The sequence below is a fragment of the Ipomoea nil genome, unplaced genomic scaffold (assembly GCF_001879475.1).
Source record: "Ipomoea nil cultivar Tokyo-kokei standard unplaced genomic scaffold, Asagao_1.1 scaffold2280, whole genome shotgun sequence".
In the NCBI taxonomy this organism is placed as follows: Eukaryota; Viridiplantae; Streptophyta; class Magnoliopsida; order Solanales; family Convolvulaceae; genus Ipomoea; species Ipomoea nil.
Window position 1 is genome coordinate 4135875 of NW_017618708.1, and position 26350 is coordinate 4162224.

A 26350-nucleotide genomic window follows, 5' to 3' on the forward strand; every position below is an offset into this window, starting at 1 on the left:
ACTCCAGAACATCTCAGCCCATTCAAGAATTCCGGAGTGTGCAAATGCGCTAACATATCTACATTTGAATCTGACTTACAAACAGAATCACAACTCAAGTAAGTCCTACCCTCAGCCGGATTATGATCATTCATGTATTGGTTAATGCTATCTACCACATCCAATGTTGGAGCCAAAATAGCACTATCATTAAGATATGACAGATCCCCAATACCACGTCTAAAAAGAGGGAAGGTGCTATCAACAATTGTAGCAATAGGATCATCCTCGCACTTTAGCAATAAGTGATCTGGAATTGTAATATCTGCTTCACCATCACTTGACTTACCAACAATTCCGTCACCAATATTAGCTATCCAGTTTGCAAACTCCTCAATCTCTTTAGCCTCAATTTGTGATTGTACACTTCTTAGACGTAGATTCTTAGTTAGCTTAAATACTTTACAGTACTTCCAAAGATATGAGGAATTTATGCTCGCCCAAACAATATCCTGTCTTGTACCGTTTGGAATTACTGATAGAATTTGCCTGAAATTTTTTGGCTAACCTGTTGAATTTTCTTAAGATCATAACAGGTACTCACAATGACAGAAGCATTTCTGAAATCACTAATGCTTGTTGAGTGTGAGTGAAGAGTGCCAGTATTGAGACTTTTCATGGGAGTATTTTCAGATTTTAACCTTCAAAAAAATTTTCAAGTTTAAACTGTATGAGTGCATTTTTTATCTGACTAATTCATTCTATGTTTATTAAATTAGCTTTACTTACTTGGACTTGAACTCTAGGAATTCAACAAATGACTCATTGAACCAAAGCTTTGTAGCGTCGTATGAGCTGGTGATCCTCACCTCACCTGAAAAAAAAAAAAAAAAAACTGGTGGTCCCAAAAGTGGTAAGGTGAAAGTCTAGAGGGGAGGGGGGTGAATAGACTTTCAAACTTTTTTCGCACAGCACAACAATTGCTAAGCCAGAGATAAACCAAAACTCTTAACTAGATTGTTAGAGTATGGTGCACAACGGAAATAAATAAACATAAAGTGTGTGTGAGATTGTGTGAGCAGTATATCTCCTGTAGAGCAATTATGTAAAGAGCAGTAAGTAAAGAAAGCAGTAAAGAACACAAGACAATTATAGTGGTTCGTGAGGTGGTGTAATCCTCCTACTCCACTTGCTCTTCTCTCCAAGAGCAATTCACTATATCTACCACTTCTTGGTTCCAAGATACACTGAATTTCTGTGATCTAGTGCTTTGATCACAAAGCTCGCACTAATCACGCCCAGTGACACCACTCTGCTGCTTCGGGTTTCACGTCGCCGCGCTAGTATCCCAGGATTTCACGACTCCGCGTTACTTTCCCCCCATCTTCCACACTCTGGTAGAAACGTATCCCGTGATCTAGTGCTTTGATCACAAAGCCCGCACTAATCACGCCCAGTGCCTCCGACACTGCTGCTTCAGATCTCACAGCTCCGTATGACAATCCAGGATTTCACAGCTCCGTATGACAATCCAGGATTTCACAGCTCCGTGCTACTTTCCTCCCTTCTCTTGTTTTGCTCCAAAACAAGTGTTGTCTTGCTTCCAACTTCTGAGACTCTGTAGAAGATCTTCAATGATGCGCAGGTCTCTTTGATGAAGATAAACACTCTGGAATGATTTCTCTTGATAGCTCTAAGTGTTTTCTCTCTTTGAATATATCAAGTAAAGCACTTGATATTTATGCTCTGTTTTGCTCTGTATAAGAACTCTCAGAATATTTTTCTCTTGAAGCTCTCTGAGTTTTTTTTTTCTTTTCTCATTTCTCACTTGAAGATTTTTGGTATGCTCTGTACCAAATGAAATTTTTGCTCTATGCTCTTTTAGCTCTTTGTTAGTGTTCTCTTCTCTATGCTCTTCACGAGTTCTTTTTCTTCAAGTCTTCATATCTTCATCATTTTATAGCTGGTAATGAGAATCTGTCCGTTGGAAATAGACGATCTCATTTTTGAAATTTTGTATCTTTTTGTCAGAGATATTATCTTCTGCAAAGATGTCAGAAAGGATAAGCTAGCCGTTTGAGAGCTTGAACTTCATGCGAATGGTTTCTCAAACTTCATCTGATATTCCTCTGGTTTTACGTTGAGTGGAAATATCTGGGTGTAGAACGGCTTCTCTGACTAGCTCTGAAGTGGTCCTTGTATCTTTGGGATTTAAAAAATATTCTTCAATTTAATCCCATACTAGTTAAACTATTATTTTTCCTTGTGAGAATATTTTTACTGTAAGTTCATCTTCATCTTCTTCATTCTCACGTCTGGGTGTTCCCAGACTTCAAACTGGCTTTGAACTTCCTCCCAATTTGAATTTCTCCTTTGTAATTGACACTCAATTTCAATTGACTTGTAATTGGCACCCAATTTGAATTTCTCCATTGTAATTGGCTCCCAAACTCCTGGTGCTTTCAATTGCTTCCCAATTTGAATTATTGACTTTGACTTCGAAATTGTCTGGTGCTTCCCAATTTGAATTATTGACTTTGACTTCGAAATTGGCTCTGAATTATTGACTTTGACTTCGAAATTGGCTCTGAATTATTGACTTTAACTTCGAAATTGGCTCCCAGACTTCTCCTGGTATTGAATTTTGTCTCAATTCAGTTTGATCTCCATGTCTTCTTCGAATCGGGGTCCCCAATTTGAATTTACAATTTTTCTTTCCATAGATGCTTGATCTCCAAGTCAATTTTATGCATTCTTCCAATCTTAATTTTCTTTCACGAAAATTCTTCTGGGATATTTCTTTGAGTAGCATTGACGTGAATATTGTATCATTTATCTTCTTCAATTTGTCATTTTCTCCAGACAAATTCTTGATTTTAGGCTTTATATCTTCTTCTTCTATTTTCATGCATCTTCCTCTGTTTTTCTCTTTTCCAATTTAAATAATTTCCCGATCATGGTCTAAGACTCTACTAGACCTATAAAAATAAAATTGGGAGATCTACAAATGCATATTTGGCATATCAAAATCATTACACTTTATTCCTAACAAAAACAGCCATAGATATAGTAAATTACTGAAATCAGTAATAGACATTAGCCTAAACAGTAAAGAGAAACTCCCCACTAACCACCTTAGCCCGACAGTACTGAATTACTACAATGAGTGGTTCCTTGGAATCACTATTGTAGTAAAGTAGTAGAGAAGATACATATTCATTTCACAGTGTGCAGGTCATGGTGTTATCACTGTGATACAATCAATACATTAAAAACTAAATACACTAATTGAGGTAATTGAACCAAAGTAAATTCATTTAAAACTTACGCATTGTCAGCAATTTGAAAGTCAATAAGTCTTGTTGGCTTTCCAGCTATAATCTTATCCACAGGATTATAGATCTCAACAACACGACCAATAACATCTGCAAAGTTAGAAATAAATAGAGTGAAATGTTAGCAGTTCAGTTTAGTGAGAATTAAAACTCTGAGAAAATTTAGAGATAGTACCAATGAGTTCCTTGTTATTAACTTCGGTAGGATCTTTTAAAGAGAGGAAACTCTTTAACCGAAACATTTTCAAAGGAAAGCCTATATAATTTATCTCCTTCACTTGTGTTTTATAGTTGAATTTGATCATATACTGGTGTTGTGTAATCTTGTACAGGTAGTAATTTGTGGCAGCCATAAAATTCTAAATTTCAAACAATTTCCCCTCTTTTAGTATTTCTCTATATTTGACCACTTCTTTTTTTTTTTTTGGATTGTGGCATGGATGTAATCTCCCTGCCAATAACAAAAACAGAAATGAGTAGGTGTTAAAATAATATTATTTTCGTAGATAGCAGTAATATTTTGCATAAAAAAAAAAAGAGTACATCTTCATCGTGCAACAACTTCCATACTCTTGCTTGTATGTCTATCTCCCTTTACCTCAGGAACTTCGTATACCCAGATAGCTCTAACCCTGATTGCCCTTAGTTGGTGTTCAGATTTGATATTTTAATAGGAACAAACATTGAAGGCATGTTGGGGGAGCAAAGAGATTTGAAATGCAAAGGGTAGTAATCTAATTTTGGGAAGGAAGCTTTGGAGCCGGAAGTTGGCCTTTTATAGAGTTAGAGGATTTAAACCTTTAGGAATAGCAGCCACTGTATGGGAAATCTAAGATTTAATTAAATGTTTTAAATGCAGATTTGATATCATGTATTATCTGTTTAATTTGTTTTTTTTAAAACAATTATCTCTTTACTTAGGCTTTTGTTATCTGATGATGATGTAGTTTAGAATACGAAGAGTTCTGCATTAAATCAGTGACTGTACCCTGGGTATATATGATGTAGTTTAGAATACAAAGAGTTTTGGCTTTAAAAACGGCTAAGCCGAATCCCAATGGGGAATTTAAATCTACACGGCATTAAATAACATGCAATTATCTGATAGTGTCAAAACGGCGTAGTATACAATGGGCAGGAAATTTTTTTGGCAAAAACTTCTTGCTTTATTATAGATTTAGATTTAGATTGTAATCCACTTGGAATGTCTCATACTCGAGAGGCAAAGAGTTTAAAATAAATTGTATAACGAAAGTATCACTCACGTCTATTTCTATGGACCTTAATTTTGCTACTAAGCTCAACATCTCAGTGACATGATCATGCATGGTACACGAACCATCAAATTTCATTGTGGTTAGTTTGCTCATAAGAGTACCTGATTGGGCCTTATCAGCACATTCAAAATGTGAATTTTTCTCCACATGTTTCAACATATCCTTAGAACTATCAAATTTGGGAATTGTGGATTTTATGTTGTTTTCAAGTGTCATTCGCATAAGCATTAAGCTGAGTTTATTCGATCTTTCTCATGCTTGATGGAAAGCTACATCATCAGCATTGCTAGTATCACCAATAGTAGTGGGCTTGTCAGTTAAGAGTACTAGATCAAGATCTAGAACACCGAGGTGAAACTGCATTTGTTATTCCACTCAGCAAAATTCAGCCCATTATACTTAACAGCTTGCGAATAAACTAAAACACAACTAGATGCTGCAATACATATAAAATACTCAATCATTAATCTATTTCAATACATAAACAGATTTAATCAACATAATCATAAACAATCAAATACATTGAAGGTCTCCTTTGGGTGATCCAACAACATATAACTTTAAACATAATACGATCCTAAAAAATTTTCATATAATTATCATTATATTACGACTAGGCTTGTTTGCTATCTTTGGATATGCTAAACAACCCAATCAAATATAAATAATTAACCACTATCATGTTTATAATTATGAAATAATTGATCACCTTTGGCGACTCTTAAATATTTCAAAATTATTAAACTTCAATTTACCCAATACAATAGAAAATAAAATCACGCCATCTCATTTTAAGACATAATCATGGGTAATTGAATTTTATTTAAATTTGATATATATATATAACACTTTATAATTTGGTCACTTTGGTGACTAACAAATTAATCATAACTAGATACCAATTCAAGTAGATATACTATAATAAATAATATCATAAAATCAATGCCTAATAATAGCTTGAAAGAAATACGTAATTCAAATCTAACATAACAACAATTCTAATAGAATAATAATTATAATATGATAACATCAATACATAATGAATATATAATATTCGTATTGATCCACGAACTGAATTCACAACAAATTACGAATTGTAAAAACATATGCAGTACATACATAAACAGTAATTATGAAACATATACAGTATGACAATAATATTTATATTGTAATCCATCACATCCATATATACAATGCATACATACGTAAATATATAAACAGTAGAACTCTTAATTAGCATATATAAAACATACGAAATACACACACACACACACATACACACACACACACACACACACACATACACACGCACACACACATATATATATATATATATAACAGTACTAGTGGATAGATATTCATACAAAAGCATTTGCAAATATGGATGTTCATTTCAATTCGTACTGCATCATCAACTAGGAAACTCAGTATGTAGCAACGAATTTAATTATTGATACTGCATATTAAATAATCTTCACTTAATCATATTGTTGCAGCAATAAAAGCCAAAAGAAAACATATGTATGCCTTGCATAAGTTATACGCAGAAATGCAGAATCAACCGTACATACAAACAACCTTATATAGCAATACCAAATAATTCTTTTTCATCATAATATATGAAAAAACATATGTTCTACAACCTGGCTCTGAAACCACATGTAAAAAAAAAAAAAAATTATATATATGCAAGACCTTCAGAACACATGATTTTCACATACAGTACTTAAATTGGTGTTTTGTGAACATACCTGGTTCCATGGCTTTCCCGTAGTTGCTTTAATTAGAAACTTGGTTTCTTCCTCCAGACCTTCAGCATTCCTTTAGTCTAAGAACTTGGAGAGAGTTTAGTTTTTCGGAAGATTGGGGAGAGGACCAGAGAATGGGAATGGTTAATCATAATTTCACAGTTACATCAACGTGAAAAGTTATTATCTGATGAGCAATTGAAACTGCTATCTTATCTTTAACTGACCAATTAATGAAATTAGATCATTATTAAATGAATGCCTAGCTTTGTTGTTGGGATGCTTGGTCATTATCAAAGTAATCCTGGTATGGATCACTAGAAGGCTGCAAAGAAGGTGTTAAGATACTTACAAGGCACAAAGGAACACATGCTTACTTATAGGCGGTCTTATCACCTTGAGGTGATAGGATACACAGATTCAGATTTTGTCGGGTGCTTGGACACAAGGAAGTCCACATTCGGATATCTATTCCTTTTAGCCGATGGGGCTATCTCTTGGAAAGTGTGAAACAGACTGTCATTGCTGCGTCCACTATGGAAGCTGAGTTTGTGGCATGTTTTATGGCTACAAATCATGGATTGTGGCTGCGGAATTTTATTTCGGGACTTGGAATTGTCGATAGTATTTTCAAGCCGCTGAAAATTTATTGTGATAATGTCGCAACAGTCTTCTTTTCTAAAAACAACAAGTATACAAGTGGTGCTAAACATATTGATTTTAAGTATCTTGCCATTAAAGAAGATGTTCAGGAACGAAGAGTATCAATTGAACACGTTAGCACTAGATTAATGATTGCAAGCCCATTAACTAAAGCATTACCACCAAAGGCATTTCGTGAGCATGTTGAAAGAATGGGCGTTATTGGTAACTATTAACATTATGTTAAGGTTTGTGTTTTGATATATTTGATACTTAGAGCTCAATATAGTTTCGTTTCTGTATTCAGTATCCTATTTAATTTTGAAGTATATACATGAATGTTTTATGTAAATATAAACAAGATTTGTCTTTGACAAAGACATCGATGTGGACCATCATGGAAAATATCGTTTTGAATCATATTGAGTTTGAAATGAATATTGTGATACATGGAAGGGACTGCGTTAAATTAGTTACATATTACCGCCATGACTCTTATTAGTTTTTAACTTAATGATGACTTATATTCTGACCAATATAAAGAAGGAATTAGCTTATACTATGCATATTATGTTTCACGTTCATTATTAAATTTATGACTTATGAGCCAAGTGAGAGAATGTTAGAATAATAATAATTATTATTATTACTATTCTATGGCTCATTAATTATTAATTTTATGTTCCCAAATTATGATAGACATTCATTTAAATTTAATAATGATATAATTTCATTAATTGGTTAGTTAAAGATAAGATAACAGTTTCAACTGCTCATCGGATAATAACTTCTCACGTTGATGGAACCGTGAAATTATGGTTAACCATTCTGATTCTCTGGTCCTCTCCCCAATCTTCTGAAAAATTAAACTCTCTCCATCTAAGTTCTTAGAATAAAGGAATGTTGAAGGTTTGAAGGGAGAAACCAAGTTTCTAATTAAAGCAACTACGGGAAAGCCATTGAACCAGGTATGTTCACAGAACACCAATTTAAGTACTGTATGTGAAAATCATGCGTTTTGAAGGTCTTGCATATATATAGTTTTTTTTTTTTTTTTTACATTAACCTGATGTGGCTCCATATGTAAGTAGTGTTGAAAAAAATAGCATAAAATGACACGAAAAGTAGCTATTTTGTGGTACAAATATTAGTGGGGTCCACTTCCAATTTGAGTCGGATCAAAGTGGATTCAGGTTCTTTGTAGTGAGATGGAGAGATTGATATATTGTACGATCAAAACGGATAATGTGTAAATGAGAAATTGATTCTCAAAGTACACTTATTTGAGTTAGAAAATGAAGGTGGAAAGGCTTTAAAGTAGCACGTTTGGGAAGTGGGTTTGCACCACTATATATTCAAGAGCCTTTTTAAGGAATATTAAATTGTATAACATAGAGGCTCTCTCTTGCGCGCAGGGTGCAAATCAAATCCCAAAATGAGCATGTCTGAAGCGTAAACTAAGAGTGGGCTGCTACCAGACTACCACTCACTGTTCTTGAGTTTACTGTTTGAGTGCTCGGAGTACTGTTCTTGGGTTTACTATTTGAGTGCTCAAACCTCCTGTTGTGTTCATCCTGTTACGGGTGACCACGGTTCCAGTTCCGGTTCGGAACTGCCGGTTCCTGTTTCGTGGATGGTGAAACCGGAACCGGAACCTTATAGTAAGGTTCCGGTTCAGAACCGGCGGTTCTAACCGGAATTATTAAAAGAAAAATTAAAAAAAAAAAACACTATAATATTTGTTTTTTTTCGGTTTGGAACCGGAATCGCCGGTTCCGATTCCGGTTCCAAGATTTTACAAACCTTAACCGGAACCAGAACCGTACGGACGGTTCCGGTTTGGTTCCGATTTGCACAGTCTCGGTTACGGTTCGAACCGGAACCATGGTCATCTCTACATCCTGTGTTCTAATTCATTGGGTTTAACGGTTTGAGTGTTCAAACATTAAACTGTAGTACGTTTTATCCTGAGAAACCTAGGCTACAATGCTCCTAGCACCTTTGGGAGGTAACAGATAAGGCTCCTAACACCTTTGGGAGGTAACAAATAAGGTTTTTATCACACGACTCGTACTAACAACCTTAGCCCTTTCGTGCTTGTACTTGTTATTTTTTTCAAAAATAATCTTTTTGTACGATTATTTCGTAACAAGTACACCTAAAAAAAATAAAAATTACGTAGAGTATGATTTTTTTTTTTTGAAGACGAGAACGATATATTATTAATTAAGATCCAAGCTCAAAACGTGAGCAATGGAGGGGAAAGGGACAAAAGAATAGTCCATATAGTCAGACATCGAAAAGGCTCCCCTAGCTAAACAATGGCAACCTTGTTCGCAAACCGTTTAGCGAACAAAAAAATTAAGTTAGTGAAACTAGAAGCTATGCATCTAATAATCTCAAGTATAAGATCGAAATATGAAATTGACTCGTGAGAGTTTAAGATGTCGTTGATAGCAAGTTGGCAGTCACTCTCGATCTGGAGATTATCAACATGGTGAGCTTTAATCCACTTCAAGGCCTCTCAAATCACAACTGCTTCTGCTTCTGCTGGTTTGTATACGTTGTTCTAGGGGAGGCGTCTCGCTGATGAGAGTACCTGCAGAATCATGGAAGATAAAGTCGAACCCCATCTTGCTATTATGATGATCAAGAGCTGCATCAATGTTGAGTTTAAGCATTCCCTGGGGGCCTAGACCACACAATATTCTCATCTGAAGACCTAGCAGTATTAGTAGTGACATTAATAGAAGGCCATTCAAAGAGATAATTTTTTACAAAATGGCAGATAAATTGGGCCGATAGAATGGACTGGTTCCAGATCTTTTCGTTTCTGGCATCCCAAATCTTCCAACATATAGAGATAATAACACATAAATCATGGTCAGATTTGGTTGAAAAAAGTAGCTCAAGCCATTCAAGAAGTGTAGTGCTTGAGTGGTAATCAATTCTAATAATGATATCCCAACAGCTTCTTGCTAGAGGGCATCTTACAAATAGGTGAAATGTAGATTCCTCCTCGAAGGTACACAACTGACACACATTTGGAACATGGACGTTTCTTGTTTTCAGGCGATCATGAGTCAGCAGTGAAGAGGAACACAGCTGCCAGAAAAAAGTTTTAATTTTTGGAAGTAATTTGAGATTCCAGAATTTTGTCTAGATTGGTGGTTGGGCAGAATGCATGCTTCCCATGAGTGTTTTGTAACAACTTTTAACCGTGTAAGCACCCTTGTCATCTTCAGTCCATATGATTTTGTCTACAGTTTTTGTATCGGGTAGGGGGATGCTCTTGACCGTGGTCCTATCAACATGCCCAAAGAGTAAGTTGATGAGAGGTTCATTCCATGAGGGGGCATTGGGGACAATCAGATCAGCCACCTTAATGTTACTTGTGTGAGTGGAATTTGTTGTCTGAACATAGGGGCAAAGATTACTGGGCAGCCAAGGGTCACTCCACACATTGATGGATTCTCCATCATCCACTCTCCATCTACAACATCTTTTGAGAATAGTTTTAGCCTCAAGAATACTTCTCCAAATAAAGGAGGGATTGCAGCTCATATTCGCTTCAAAGAAATTGGAGTTTGCAAAATACTTTGCTTTATATGTTCTGGCCAACAAGGAGTTAGGGTGATTGACAAGACGCCGGGCCTGTTCGCCTAACATAGCGATATTAAATTCACGTAATCTTCTAAAACCCATACCTCCATAACGTTTAGGCACACAAAGTTTTCCCAACTCCTCCATCTAATTCCTCTACTCCTTCTACCTTCGCAGCGCCACCAAAAACTGTTCATGGTTCTTTCAATTTCTAAGCCCAAGTCAATAGGAAGACACTCATAGCAAAGGTACTCCTTCTACCTTCGCAGCCCCACCAAAAACTGTTCATGGCTCATAGCAAAGGTACTCCTTCTACCTTCGTAGCCCCACCAAAAATTGTTCATGGCTCATAGCAAAGGTTATATGTGTCCAGCTTTACTGAAGCACAAAGAGTCAATACCAACTACACTAAGGCTCGAACTCACAACATCCCATATAGCAATGCAACTTGGTGCCACTAGACCACAAGGTCTTGGCGTGACTTGCTGCATGTAGTTAATTTTATGTGCATCAACACGCACCATTGTTGATTTAATACAAGTTTACGGTGAATTTGTTGAGGTGATTCTATACTCTTTCACTGTCGCCTTTAATTTCTAAGAACTAAGAAGTTATATTTCAATCGGATCGATGTTGTTCAAGTGTGAAGTATGCAGTTCAAAACTCAAACTTTTTATATTTAGTTTTATTTTGTAGTTCCTTTAATTTGTCTTCGTTGGTCTCTTCCATTGTCTGCATGATTCACCTCCTTCATATCTATTAATGGGGAAATTAAAGGAGATTTCTTCAAATATGTGAGCTTACAAATAGATAGAAAGACAAATCATCATCGAACGAGGATGCCATGTTATGTTTTACTGATTTTGACTGAAGGTTTACTACTTAAAAGGGTCAAATATATACTTTTCATGAGTTAAAGCGTTCAATTGGAACTTTGTACAGTTTGATGCCTAATTGCTCTTTTACCTACAGTTTGAAGGTCTATTTGACTCTTTTCCCTTTTTAAGATTATAAAACAAAAATGAAAAACATTTTGTTTGAACTAAATAACTAATAATTTGAGGATCACTTAAATATAACGATGAATACCAAGTCAAGTTTTGATCCATTGGACTAAACCATTTATAGGACACACAAGCAATATCGATTTGCACCTGGAATTGTATACTCAGGGTGCGTTTGGAAACCCGGAAAATGACTTCTGGAAAATATTTTTCGGGTTTCCAATGTTTGGCAAGAGGGGGAAATGAGGTCAATGGAAAATGATGCCTTAGTCAAAGGAAAATAGGTATGTTTTGGGGGAAAATGACTTTCACTTTTTTTTGGGGATGTCATTTTCCAAGGGATGCACATGCAAGCCCGTGTGCCTAATTTCTGGCGTGCTTTTGCGGGCCGGCCCACCAAGACCGCGACTTAGATTTGCCGGTCCCGAAGGGCCGGCCCACTTTTTTTTTTTTTTTTTTTTGAATTCAAAGTTCAAAAAAATAAGTAAAGTATACAAATATTAAATTTGTGAACTTACAAATCAACTTTAAAGTCTAACAAAAATTAATATTAAATCAATGTTAAAAAAAAAAAGTAAAGTCTACTAATAATATTAATTTTTCGTATTTAAAAATTAAAAAAAAATTACATTCTTTAAAATTAAAAAATTACATTTTTAAAGTGTGTGTGTGTGTGTGTTTGTGTTACACAGCAAGGCAGAACAAGTATGTGTGTGTGTGTGAAATATATAAAATATTACGCTGCCTTGCTGTGTAACATATATATGTATTTTTTTATTTTTTTATTAGGGCCTGGCCAGCGGGATGCGGGTCTTAGCGGGCTAGGCCCATTAGGCTCGGTATTTTGTCTGTCATTTATTTATTTATTTAAAGGGTAAAATATTAGGGGTCTCTAGCATAATAAATAAATTTCTTTAAAAGTTATTTAAAACATTTAATTTATTTAAAATTTATTTCGTCCAGCTATGCCACTTTGGTGTTTTTTTTTTCAAATAAATTTTATTAATCAAAGAAATTAAAGGACTTACAAAAGATGACCCAAAAGTGACCATAACACATACTTAACCCTTTAGATGGGCCTATACTAATCTAAATAACGAACGAACCCAAACCCCAATAACAGGTCAGGTCTAAAGGATGTAAGAAATAAATAAAAGAATTGACCCACGCCCAAATAATAGGCTAGGTCGAAGAATATAAAACGTAAAAATAATACTGGAGATGCCGGGATGGCGATGTAGAGCTCTCATATAGCAGCCATTCGGTTGGCTAAACACGCTCATCTTGCAGTGCACCGAACTCTGTAATACCTGCTGTGCACCAATTCCGCCGACAGCATAGCAGATTTCTCGGATAAGAATCACGTCTCGCCAAAGCTATCGTGGGTTCGAGCGTGTTGAGAAAGTAGTTATGAACAGATACTGCATTGTAACAGAGTCAGTAGTATTCAAAAAAAATTGTTAAAATAAGAGGTCCAAAATTGATTTAATCAAATAAATAAAATCGACCCAAAAAGAAGCATACCTATATTTTTCTTTAAAAAAAAAATACTTACTAGGCCTAGCTCCAACCCATTTCTAGTTGGAGCACAGCCTAACCTGGTCCAAAGGATGTCTTCTCCAACCTTGTGCTAGTAAATCATGTGAGTATTATTAATATTGGTTGTTATTATTATTGTATAACCTATGGTAGTTAATGTGTGGTACTAGAATTAGTCTGAAGTTGTGTCCTATTAGATAGGAGTGTTTAGAGGTAGTCTTCGATATACTCTTGTATAATCTGATCTATCGTAAATGTAATACAATTTGAATTCTCATCGAATTGTTAGATTCTTGACACTACTGGTGGAATGGTTCTGTCCCAGCGTCGCTACATGACTGATTTGTTAACTAGGGTTAGGATGGTGGATTGCAAACCCCTGGCTACGCCTGCAGCGGTCACTCAATCGGCAACTCCGTCTGGTGAACTATTTGATAATCCGACACAGTATCGACGTATTGTTGGGGCTCTACAGTATCTCACTATTACACGGCCCGATTTATCCTATTCCGTTAATCATCTATGTCAATTCATGCACGCTCCGACTATTGATCACTGGGCGATGGTTAAACGGGTTCTACAGTATATTAAGGGGAAGCTACACTATGGCCTGCACCTGAGTGCGTCACCCACTACTTCTATTCATGCCTATTCCGATTCCGATTGGGCTGGGTGTCCAGTTGACAGGAAAAGCACAAGTGGATATGCTGTTTTTCTCGGGTCTAATCTTATCTCCTGGTTGTCCCGGAAACAGCGGACTGTGGCCCGCTCCTCGACAGAAGCCGAGTATAAAGCCTTAGCCGATGTTGCTGCAGAAGTTACTTGGGTTGTTTCTTTGTTACGTGAGCTGGGGTTGCATACTAGTCAGCCGTCTACTTTGTGGTGTGATAACTTAGGAGCCACGTATTTGTGTGCTAATCCAGTCTTCCACGCCAGAACGAAGCATGTTGAGATCGACTATCATTTCGTACGGGACAAAGTTGCGACAGGGGACTTTAAGGTCAACTTCATATCAACCAAGGACCAGCTCACTGATATCTTCACCAAGCCTCTTCCAGGTTCAAGGTTCACTGCTTTACGAGACAAGCTTAATGTTGTTTCTCACTAACCTTCCGCTTGAGGGGGTGTGTGAGTATTATTAATATTGGTTGTTATTATTAGTGTATAACCTATGGTAGTTAATGTGTGGTACTAGAATTAGTCTGAAGTTGTGTCCTATTAGATAGGAGTGTTTAGAGGTAGTCTTCGATATACTCTTGTGTAATCTGATCTATCGTAACTGTAATACAATTTGAATTCTCATCAATCATATTGCCTAAACCTGACTTAGATACTACATGTTAAACTATATGATACGGGTTAAAACAAAAAAAGAAATTTGTTTTTATTGTTCACTGGATGGAGTTAATGTATGGTTTTGAAAATATCTAGGCACAAGGGTTAAGAAACTAGCGGAAGCTAAGCAACAATTTAGAGACAGGGGATATCAAACAACACAAACAAATAAGCAGTTTAACAAAATAGGACTTGGAAATGAGGTTACACATGATTCGATGCCATGACTAAAGATTAAGGGGAAATAAGCTTAATATTGGGTTTCAAGATTACCGATCACCAATTCGGAGTCTAACATATCACTATCGTGATCTATGCTATGCTAAATTGAATGATGAGGATTGCCCGACTGTCGTGATGCATCATTCCTCACAACAAAGCCCAAGCAATCTAATCTCTAAAATCCCTACTTTCATTAGAAGAATAGAAGGGTTGTGAGGTGGGGACTTGGAAATACCAACCTAACTTTCGTTGCGGTTGAATTTCCCACAAGATTAGTGTCAAATGTGGTGCACCACAACTTAACACAAGAATACAAAGGATCTCCCATAACATTTGGAACCCTAGATTGAGTTTTACCCCTAATATGCAATACACATCAAATAGGCATTAGAATCTTATGTAAACCTCAATCTCAAGTTCTAAATAGGATTACTCACACATCATAGCAGTAGATAAAGCACAACGATAAGAGGAAAACATCATAAAGCAACAAGATAAATCTTGAGTCCTAAACATGACATTATTCAACCGTACACGGTTGTGTGTGTATTTACATCTAGTATATTAAATAATAAGGGTCAAAAGAGTTACTAAACTACACACGAAAATGCAATTAGATCATCCAACTAAAAAAAATACAATTGGTTCATTGAACAAGTCAAAATTATGCCATTAAATCAAAATTAACTTTGAAACCCCATTCTTATGTTGTGGCACCTATTAAGAAAAATTAATTTTTAAACTTAAAAAAAAAAAAAAAAAAAAAAAAGAGGGGAAAAACAACCCTTCCCCGAGACAAAGGTGAGAGAGGGGTTGGATTTTTCTTTATATTTTATTTTATTTTTAAATTTCTATTTTGTTTAAAATTATTAAAATAATTTTAAAAAATTTATTTTTTAATGAGTTAACCACAACGTTAGCACGAACTAAGAAGTATATGTTAATTTTAGTTTAATTATATGATTTTAGCTTGCTTATAAAGTCGATTGCATTGTTGTTTATAGTTGGATAAGTCAATTACAAATTCTTGTGCAATTTAATGGTTGTTTTTATCCATTTTCTTATAAAAATATACTCGTATTCTATATTGGCAAAAATAAGGGTTAAATTAAAATTTTCTTTTTAATGCGGCTCTTCTAGTACAAACTTAATTTTTAAGTTATATGTGTAAGTTTATAATTATTTCTAATCTCAAAATTATACACGAAATTACAATTTTAATTTTCAAAAATTATTTTTATCATCAATTTATCACTTAATAAAGTGGTTGACGTCACTCCATGCATAACTTAACAGTTAAAAAATAATAATAATAAACTAGGGGACAAAAATATAATTATTTTTTTTTGTCATCTCTAATTTGTTCAACTTTCTCTCTCTACTCCTCCTTCAACGTCCTGTGCAAACTGTTAGCTCGATCGCTGCCGTAATCGCCATTAACACCGGCATTGCCCACCTATTTTGTAATTGTAATCTCCCACATCAACCGAGCTACCTCATTTTCACTGCCGATACCATCGTTGATTGCAGTCCCATTCTGCAGCTGAACAAGAAAATCGAAAAGAGTCACGCCATTGCAGGTTATTATTTTGCTTCTCTCTGGACCCATTGAGATCAGTGAATGTTTATAGCCTGCTTGTTTGAACGTCTATGGCAATCATCTTTGTATTACTTCTTTCTCTACCAAACATATTTTCGAGTTTAGCATTTCATTGAATTATAATTTGATCTAACTCGTTTTCTCCCTGTTTATCCTCTCTGTGGTAGATGATGATGATTATTATTATTGTCATAATAATAATAATACTCCGTAATAATAATAATTATTATTATTGTTATTGTTATTTGACTAAGCAACCTTGTTCATAGTAATGGATGTCTTGTTGGTTCAGCTTAGTTCAAACTTTAAATAGTACTCGTAAAAGAAGTTTGTATTTAGAGATTTGATCATATAGTGCTAATTCATGACAGAAGTTGGAATAGAAGGTAGAAACCTAGTGACTGTATTCTAACTTGATGAAAATAATGAAAAAATTGGAAGGCATAGCTAAGCTTGGATTTCAGGGTGTAATTGAAACATTTGTCTTGAACTATAGCCAGGTGAACTCTTGGATTGGCAGTAAGTGCTAATTTTGGATAGTGTAATCACAGCACATAATTGAAGTGAGGGTTGTAATTGAAATTGCTCTTTCGCTTGCTCACGGTGCCTTCATTATGTAGGTGACCAATTTATAACGCTTTGATTTTGCTTCATGTTACTTACTACCATTGAGTTTACTTCTGACTTCTGGATTTCATTTTTTCTTTAAATCTTTTCTCTTTGTGCCATTGCAGTTGTAAAGTCTGCCAAATTGCTTATCATTCTTCACATTTACCATATGTTAATGCTTCGTGTGAAAAATGGTTCACTAGGCATGTTTTTACGCATAGGAATCTCCCTGCAAATCTATCAGCTACACTCCCCCGGTTATTTACTTGATGAGTGTGTGCCTTTTACAGTGATTGAATTGTACTCTAGTGATCTTGAATCATGTGGTTTCTTAGCAATAAAACAAACCAATTGGTTGGACATTTGAAAGAACCAAATCAGAGGGGTGCAATTTGTTATAATAACAATGAACAACAGTAATTGTCTGTAAGATTACTGCCTCTTTGACAAATATAGCTGGTTTTAACAGAGTAGCGCTTGTAAACCCAAAGGGACTGAATAGTACTGATGCTAGGCCAGTGCCATTTTATCATTGGCACAATTGCAGCTGCCACAACTATTGAAGTCTAGCAACTCTAAATCGCATAGAAAGCCACAACAACTGATGTTGGAGGCTGTACATGAAATTGCCATTTATGTTCATCGATTTCACAATCTGGATCTATTCCAGCAGGGGTTTGTACCGTGCCAATCTTTACTTTTCTTTTTGCCATTTTATGATATTGAATACCCTTGTTAATATCTTTGTTGTAACCTTTTCTATACCTGTTGCATGTGTAGATGGTACCAAATAAAGATTAGGACAAAATGGGAAGATGGTGATTATGGAGCTCCATCAAGAGTTTTTCAGTATGAAGGTATGCAATAGATGTGCTTAGTTGTTCACATTGAGCAAAGCATTCAAACATAAGGGTACATTTTAGCAGATATATGAGGATGGTCTAATTCATTTGTTCATGCAATTATGCTTACCTTGTTGACAAGGTAAGTGCTGGCTGTAAGCTGTCTTCAGAATGGAATTTTGAATTAGAGTGAAAATCCGCTACTAAAATATATATATATATATATATATATATATATATATATATATATATATATATATATATATATATATATATATATATAAAAGAACTAACAAAATCTAGTGGCATTCTTACAGTACAAGGTGGATACATGAAACTGTTGCGTTTGGGTCTGTTGCAGATCTGTTACTCTGATATTCTTTTAGCAACTAAAATACTCCATATTTTTGTTCAGGAAATTTATGTTTTAGACGTCAATGACATCTATCTATCTATACTATATATAAAAACAAAATCCTGAACTTTAACTTCCCACCCAATTCCTAAAAAATCTCGTAGTATAATTCTAGGTTAAAATTCCTATTCTAATATTATAAAATAGTGTAATACAATTCCTATTCTAATATATACTATATATAAAAACAAAATTCTGAACTTTTAACTTTCCGCCCAATTCCTAAAAAATCTCTCTTTCTAATAAAATATATTGTTTTCTACTTTCCTATTCGTAATATAACAAGAAGAAGGAGAAGAAGACAAATGGCTCCCCTTTGTAAATGATGTGGGATCATTTTACAAACATAATTGCTTGCCCATTAATGTGAGCAAGTATTAAGAAGCCAAAAGACTCTTATTTAAGAAGTCTTAGTTTAATGACTTTTTATTTTAGTTTTTTTTTTTTTTTAATTTATTATTTATTATTAGGGGGGGTTTAGGAACGATTAACCCAAAATGTATATGTGTTGTTTTTGTTTTTAGCAGTTTGGAGTAAAATTTGTTGAATTTGGAAGATATGGCGGGTGAAGAATAATACCACCCGCCAGTTAGGCTGATATGTTCTTTATTATTAGAATTGATTTAGTTCCTTTAGAGATAGCAAATAATTATGGTAAGGAGCTTTAATGATTCTCCTTTCCTTTTATGTTTTAGTTAGTCTTTGTTTCCTTTTTCTAGATCAGTTTAGTTAGTTTCTATATTAGCTTATTTAATCTAAGTTTCCTTTTGTTAATTTAGGAAAGTGTAACTCTCTGCTATAAGAAGAGAGGTTTGTGTTGCTAATGAATTAAGCCAGAATTTATAAGAAAACAAGGAGAAGGAAACCCCATAAAACCCTCTTTATCTTTTATGTTCTTCTGCTTTCAACGCCTCTCCCACCATAGGCAAACCGGTGCCAACCAAAACACCAATCTCTAGCCCCTTGACGCGTGCTTTTGCCCGGGAGCACAACATAGGCGGAAGCAATATAAAGAATCAAGACTAGGAAATGAATATAAAACTGAAATTATATTGGTATATTCTCTCTGTTTCTAATACAGAAACACAGTACATATATATACACAAATACATAACTGTAAGTAACTACCCATAACTGACACATATTCATAAACAGACACAACCCTATAGATAAACCTAACTCTTTAGTTTTCAACAAAATTGATGAGTTAGTTATTAAATAATATTTTTGGTGTTTTGATTAAAGACGAAATGTTAAAATGGCGAATTTGTTAAAATTTTGGCGAATTTGTCAATAATCAAACTAGGCGATTATCTAATTATTATTATGCAAGTTAACAAATTAATTGTATTCATTGTATAGATATAAAACTTCGTTTGGAAAGTAGGAAAATAATTTCTGGAAAATGAGTTATTTTTCAGAAAACATTTTTCTTTTTAATGTTTGGCTGCAGAGCAGAAAAATGTTGAAAATAAAATTTATATTATTATTGTTATTATTATGTAATAATTTAATAAGCCAAGCACACTGTGCTCAGCTGGCATGTAGTGACCTCTTCCATGTGGAAGGTCATGAGATCGAGCCTGTTGTTGACTCTTTGTGTTTCATTAGATTGAGAAAGTATGTTTGAACAGATACTACAATGCAAAATTAAAAAAAAAAAAAAAGGAGCCCCTCTTCCAAACATAATTGCTTGCCCATCAACGTGAGCTCTTATTTAAGAAGCCTTAGCTTAATGGCTTCTTATTTTAGTTTTTTCTTTTAAGAAAACATTTTACAAACAATGATAAATACTAAATAATGATAAATAAAACTCTTATTTAAGAAATCTTAGCTTAATGGCTTCTTATTTTAGTTTTTATTTTAAGAAAACATTTTACGGACAATGATAAATACTAAACAATGATAAATGAAATCTTCAAAGTTATAGCACCTCATGTGTACATATAGACATTAGCTATTAATTTGAGCAATTATTTGCACAAATTCAAGCATTGGTAACATCAAAATACATAAACGATCCAAACCATATCTTTAATTGCACTAAATAATATTTGATGTTCTAATTTAAATAATTATATATCGATTCAAATATTCTTAATATATTATAATAAATCCATTCCGTGCATCGCACGGGTGAAAATACTAGTTCTAGATAATGATTATGAACTTTGCACTGTTTCTTGTCCTGTATGTGTGCATGTGCTTTAGGAGACATCACCTTTGACATATCTTTCAGATATAAATGGTATCTTATGAATTCATTTTGTTGGAAAAGGACAATAAGATTGCATCATAACATCTTTGTTTGGATGCAGCTCCTGAGTTGGGTTCTGAATATGTTTGTGGAATGTGGAGGATTGATGAAACTGACCTCAGTTTCTTCACACAAGCTTTCCGAATCAAATATGCAAGGCAGGATATCTTTCTTTCATTGATGGTGTGTTTCAACTTACCCATCACCAGAAATGAGGTAATTTGTCCCCTCTCCCCTTGTAACCTAATTCCTTCCCATGTCTCTAATGAGCTATAACCCATCGGAGATACCAATAACTATGTAGCGTGTTTCCTCAAGGACCAAGAAAGTACTAATTTGGCTTGGAAGTGACAGGACAACGGATTCAATAAACCTGGGGGTGGGGAAGACTGGAAGAGGAGGGGGCTGGGTGGGAAGTGTACATATGATAGCTTAAATGTTTTGTGACATGATTGTTACATGCTTATAAAAATATAGCTATATAGTTTCTGCATGTCATTTTCTACAATGTTTATTAACAATTTGGTGCTGTATCTTGGCAACCAATTAATCCTTTAAATTAGCAGGGTCCATCTTCATCAGCTGTTATTCTGAAATTTGAGCTTTTACATGCCCCTGTTTTGGAGAATGGGTTAGTTTGCTAATTATATAATATTTTCTCCGTGATTCTTCTCTAATTTATTAGGATCACACGTCTTCTATTACCTTAAACTGGAATCAAAATTGATTTGGGTTTTCACAGTTTAATAACTTTATCACATCACAGGTTTAATTTGCAGGACTCATTTGACTCGTGTCCTGCTGCAGTTCATGAATTTCGGCTTCCTCCTGAGGTTCTTTTGGGACTGCATTCTTATTGCCCAGTTCATTTTGATTCTTTCCATGCTGTGCTTGTTGATATAAGCATACACATCAGCCTGTTGCAAGGCAGTGTTGACACCTCAGAAGAAGTACCAAGGTTTGTTGCACTTTTCGGTCAATCAAATAGTCCTATGGGAATAAAAGTTACACCATAATAATGCGTCCTTGATTTATGCATATCTAGTGCTGACTAAATTTTTTGAAAGATAACATTGTGAAGTAATTTCTGGTTTTGGGCTTTTCTAGTGATTCTTTCATTGAAGATGTTACTAGTGAAGACCACGATGAGTCTAAGAAAGTATGTTCTCTTATTCAAATTCTGTGCTGCCAAAGTTTGAATATCTTTAACTATCTTTCATGGTTCATTTTTCTTGTAGTCTTATGTAAATTGAATAGCTCTTGGTGTTTGGTCATTGCTTTGCAATATTATTGTTATTATTGTGGTTACTGATTTCAATTCAAATTGTACGAAAATGAAGATATAGATTCTCATGGTAAGGCATAGGATAGCTGCTCTGTTCCTCAGCTGCCCTGCATTTGCTCAAATATGGTTAATATTTATGTGCTAATAGTAAATGCATATGCAAACTGTAAAATGATGAATGTTATTATTTTTTGATAAGTAGACAGTTCAATTAAAAGGTACCATTGGAGTAAAAGGATGCTCCACAGCTGTATACAAGTTCGAAACTGTAAAATGATCAATGTTATTATTTTTTGATAAGTAGAAAGTTCAATTAAAAGGTACTGTTGGAGTAAAATGGAGCTCCACAGCTCTATACAAGTTTGAATCTATCTAAACACTCATCCAAAGACGACATGCATGCAATTATGATTTTTCTCTTGTAACCAAACGACAAATATATGGACAAACAAATCTTTGAATTTGTATATGGACAAACAAATATTTTGCTCCTTAACTATAGTCTAGATCTTTCCATGTAATTTGGTATCATATTTTACTTTTAGTGATGGATAATATGTGAAGATCCATAACTTTTTCTGCACATGAGAAGCAAAGGAACTTCCAGGGAGGGAGAGATTCTAAGAGCAAAGGGTTCTTCACAATGCTGGAAGGAGTAGAAATATAGTGGGTAAGATGTTTGGCAAATAGGCTCATAGGTAGAGCTTGTGGCAACCATGTGGGTTTACTATACTTGAGAAGACTGATGTGTCACTGATAAGGTGTGTGCATTAATGCATTTCTTCTGTGAGTTTCTGAATTCTGATATTAACAAAGAATGTGGAAGGTCTTTGCTGCACCTGAGGCCAAAGACTGAGTAAACTCTACCCTTGCACTTCCTTTCTCTTTGGTCTGTGGATATTAGATAGACTTTTTGAATGTTTGGGGAGTTGGTGTAAAATGTATCCAGTAGCTGGAAAGGTTTAGTTTACATTTGACTATTTTATGAAGTATGAATTGCTCTTAAAGCATTACCATCCTAAGATTTACAGTGTTTTGCTATGCAAGCACTGATAGTGGAAGTGACAAATTAGAAACTATTCTTGATACGGGCTTCAAGGATGAAGTTGTAGAACAAATTGAGTACAAGATAGGTAATGTGTGCACTGAGTATGGCCTGCATCAGATTGTACCCTAATACCCTATAAATATGATAGAAATGACTCTTAATTTAATTATGTTCTCTGTCATGATGATTTTGTTTAATTTAAGAAGTCTGTATGGTATTTAATTGAAATTCTACTTGGCTTATTTTTTATAAACAGGTACTGCTTGTGAAAGGGTTCTTGACTGCACGTGACATACTTCTTGAAGAACTACAAAATATCAGCAAGGCTATTAATCAAGATCTTGATATGAATGATTTTCCTTCTATGCTTGAGGATAATGAATCATTCAGTTTCTGTCCTAGTGCAGCAGATAATGTTGAAAGTTCAGTAGAAGTGCCTATCAACATTCAGAATGTTTCTGAGGTTCTTTCCTCCGTTTTAGTGATTGCAACTTATCCTCTTTTCTGACATCTTGCCTTATTTCTCCTCAGTCCTCACTATGACTATGCTAATTTTCTGCTAACAGAAATGGTTGGGTGTATCCAAGTTTCAAAATGAAGAAGTTTTGAATTCTCTATCTAAGGATGAGCTACTTTCTCTGTTGCATTCCTTTGGGAGCCAAGTAGTTTACTTATGGGGTATATTTCAGAAGTTTCACAGGCAAGTTTTTACTTTATATATCTCTTTATCTTGAATAACCTTGTGTTTGTATAGCAGTCTTGGTGCACAAACTTCAAAGAATATGCACTTTGAACAATTGGTATACTATGAGCAATGAGCCTAGGCTCACATGGCGATATGAGCCTCATAAAACTCTATTGATTAGTATGATCAATTTTAGTCCAAACACAATGTACCTTTTTCAGCCCGAACAGACTCATTAAATAATTTGCCCACTTATTTTTTGAAACAAAGAAAGGAGCGATATTTTGCAGCACTAAAAAGGTGAAAGACAGAACATATCACACATCACACATCACACATCACACATCACACATCACACATCACACATTTACCTTCCTGATTTGAAGAATATTTTGTTTAGTAGAAGCATCATGTTTTATATCAGCCAATGGGGGTTAGACGTAGGAGGGTAGCTCCTCCCTTTTAACGGTGGTTTTATGCTATCTGTATCTTAGGCTAATTAAATCAATTATGGGAAATGATGTGGATCCATGTGTCAGATGAGAGTTTGGACCTGCCAATTATGAATTTAGTAAGAAATTCAGTGGATTTTCCATCAAGAGTTGACCTAGAACAGCTCAGATTGTGAAAATTCTGCCCTTCTGCTTAATGTGTGAAAAGAAAAAAACTACAATATTCTTCAGTGTGGGTTGTGAAGTTGATTTGATTCAGGGATTGGGTCAGAAAAGAACTAAATGTACTATTCTGTTGTCTTCTTGAGTAATCACATCAAAATTAGACTTGTCAAAAATTGTGAAAATGAAAAAGAGGAAAGCTCTTGCAATCATTCATAGAAATTCAATGCCATTGGACTTGGGTGTTTCATTAATAAAATTGAAGTAAACTAAGTGGAATTGAAATATATGTGGAATGCACTTTTAAATGCAGGTTAGCTGGAATATTGATATCTTCACGAGATATACTTCTCGTTATGGGCCTATGAGAGATAGAGTTTGAACGATTGGTTCTGTTCTTCCCAATCGTGAAGAAGGGAAAAACAGAATGAGAGAAGAGAGAGTGGGGGAGAAGTTGGAGGAAGAAACTTCCTTTTGACTTTATTCAATTTCCAACTTGTCTTTCAATCATATATTGTTATCCTATTTAAGGACTACCAACATAATTAACTAAGGAAGGAAAGATAATTACCAACTATAAAGAAATTCAGAAATAATACTAATTGAGATAAAAAAGTAAAGAGAATAAATCAGATTGCTTAAATCGAGGGCGCTGATCTGTGAGATTTGCGCCCTTTTGCAGTAGTATTGTTGACCAACGAATGCATCATCACCCCCGTCCTGGAGATCAAGCTTGTCCTCAAGCTTGAAGCAAGTGACAGTGTTCAGGTTGAATTCAGGTGATACCATCGCGTGTGTCCAAGCTAAATTTAGGGAAGTCCTCCCTGGATGCAAGCCCACCAGGCGGTTCTTCACCATCCTCTAATGTCCACAACATAAAAAGGTTGTGGCATTTATGACCCGGAAAGAATTTTTCATCACAATTGTAGCATAAGTTTTTGGCCATGCGCTCGACCTTTTGTTCGGGTGTGAGGAATTTAAATTTGGGTTGTTGCGAGTTGAGTGATGGACGTATGGGTAATGGAACACAGACGGATGACGGGGCATTTTGTGTACTGGCTTGTGGAGGGGCAGGCTTGGATGACAAAAGGCCTAACAAGTGGCACTTGCGGGAAAAATCCTTGGCTATGTTGATGGCTTCATTCAGTGTTGTTGATTTTGTGCGCTCCACGTCTATACGGATTATTTCATCTAATCCGCCGGTAAACAGATCTACTCGCTGGTTGGGTTGTACTGTACCTGCCCTCACTAACAACGTGCAAAATTCTTTGACATACTCGTCGATATGTCGTCCTGCTTGAAACAGCTGTTTAAGTTCACCTAAGGCATTAATGCTGCGTGGTGGCCCGAAGCTTAGACAACACTCTTTTTTGAAGGCAGCCCATGAGGAGAACTGCATCAACTCTGTTTCAGAATGGTACCATAATTGGGCTTCTCCAACCATATGGTTTGAGGCAAAATTTATTCGATCCGAATCCTGAATGTTGGCATTTTGGAAATAGGATTCACAACGTAGCAGCCATACAAGTTGATCTTCATCCCCAGAGAACAATGGAATGTCCATTTTAGCATATCTAATGAGGGAGTGATTGTCATCCGGTGTTTCCTGGATAGTAGAATCCCCTGAGCAATTAAAAGTTGTTTCACCATTTTTTCCAGATTAGCAAGGGAAGCTGTTGTTGGTGTTGTGTTGCAGAAAGGGAAGACACAGTGGCAGAGAGGTTCTCAATTTTGTCAACATAAGCTTCATGGGAGCGAATAGATTTCTGCAGTGCCTTGAAAGCAGGATCCTCAGTGATGTTACTGCCCATAACGCCGGCAACGGGAACCAAATTGATATGTTCACGAGATATACTTCTCGTTATGGGCCTATGAGAGATAGAGTTTGAACGATTGGTTCTGTTCTTCCCAATCGTGAAGAAGGGAAAAACAGAATGAGAGAAGAGAGAGTTGGGGAGAAGTTGGAGGAAGAAACTTCCTTTTGACTTTATTCAATTTCCAACTTGTCTTTCAATCATATATTGCTATCCTATTTAAGGACTACCAACATAATTAACTAAGGAAGGAAAGATAATTACCAACTATAAAGAAATTCAGAAATAATAGTAATTGAGATAAAAAAGTAAAGAGAATAAATCAGATTGCTTAAATCGAGGGCGCTGATCTGTGAGATTTGCGCCCTTTTGCAGTAGTATTTTTGACCAACGAATGCATCAAATATCAGAACAATGTATAACTATTATTGAGTCGGACTGATACATTACAGATCCTGCTACCCAACTGGTTCACACTACCTAAAGATCAAATTAGT

At 35.2% G+C, this 26350-nt stretch overlaps 2 protein-coding genes across 9 annotated transcripts in view; both read left to right on the forward strand.

The window, feature by feature from the left end:
* The first annotated feature begins 13437 nt into the window (after positions 1-13437).
* On the forward strand, positions 13438-14235 carry LOC109150813 (uncharacterized mitochondrial protein AtMg00810-like). Its single transcript, XM_019298788.1, has one exon. It carries the CDS (start codon positions 13438-13440, stop codon positions 14233-14235), a length of 798 nt encoding a protein of 265 aa, XP_019154333.1.
* A 1799-nt stretch (positions 14236-16034) lies between these two features.
* LOC109150890 (protein FAM135B-like) overlaps positions 16035-26350 on the forward strand; it is a 31746-nt gene continuing 21430 nt past the window's right edge. For 5 of the 8 annotated variants that reach the window (XR_002049243.1, XM_019298878.1, XM_019298880.1 and 2 more), the window contains exons 1-9: positions 16035-16264; positions 17363-17568; positions 17674-17750; positions 20469-20623; positions 20974-21038; positions 21174-21365; positions 21515-21566; positions 22997-23203; positions 23307-23440. Coding sequence is in view for 7 of the 8 variants with exons in the window: in XM_019298878.1 (XP_019154423.1) it covers positions 17498-17568; positions 17674-17750; positions 20469-20623; positions 20974-21038; positions 21174-21365; positions 21515-21566; positions 22997-23203; positions 23307-23440 (953 nt within the window). In the remaining variant the exon portion in view is untranslated. Of the gene's footprint in view, positions 16265-17362; positions 17569-17673; positions 17751-20468; positions 20624-20973; positions 21039-21173; positions 21366-21514; positions 21567-22996; positions 23204-23306; positions 23441-26350 lie in introns of those variants that run through there. The other 3 variants (XM_019298879.1, XM_019298881.1, XM_019298884.1) reach the window with 3 other exon arrangements.

Excerpts from the sequence above, each read along its gene's own strand:
- LOC109150813 (XM_019298788.1), top strand. The coding sequence starts at position 13,438 with ATGGTTCTGTCCCAGCGTCGCTACATGACTGATTTGTTAACTAGGGTT.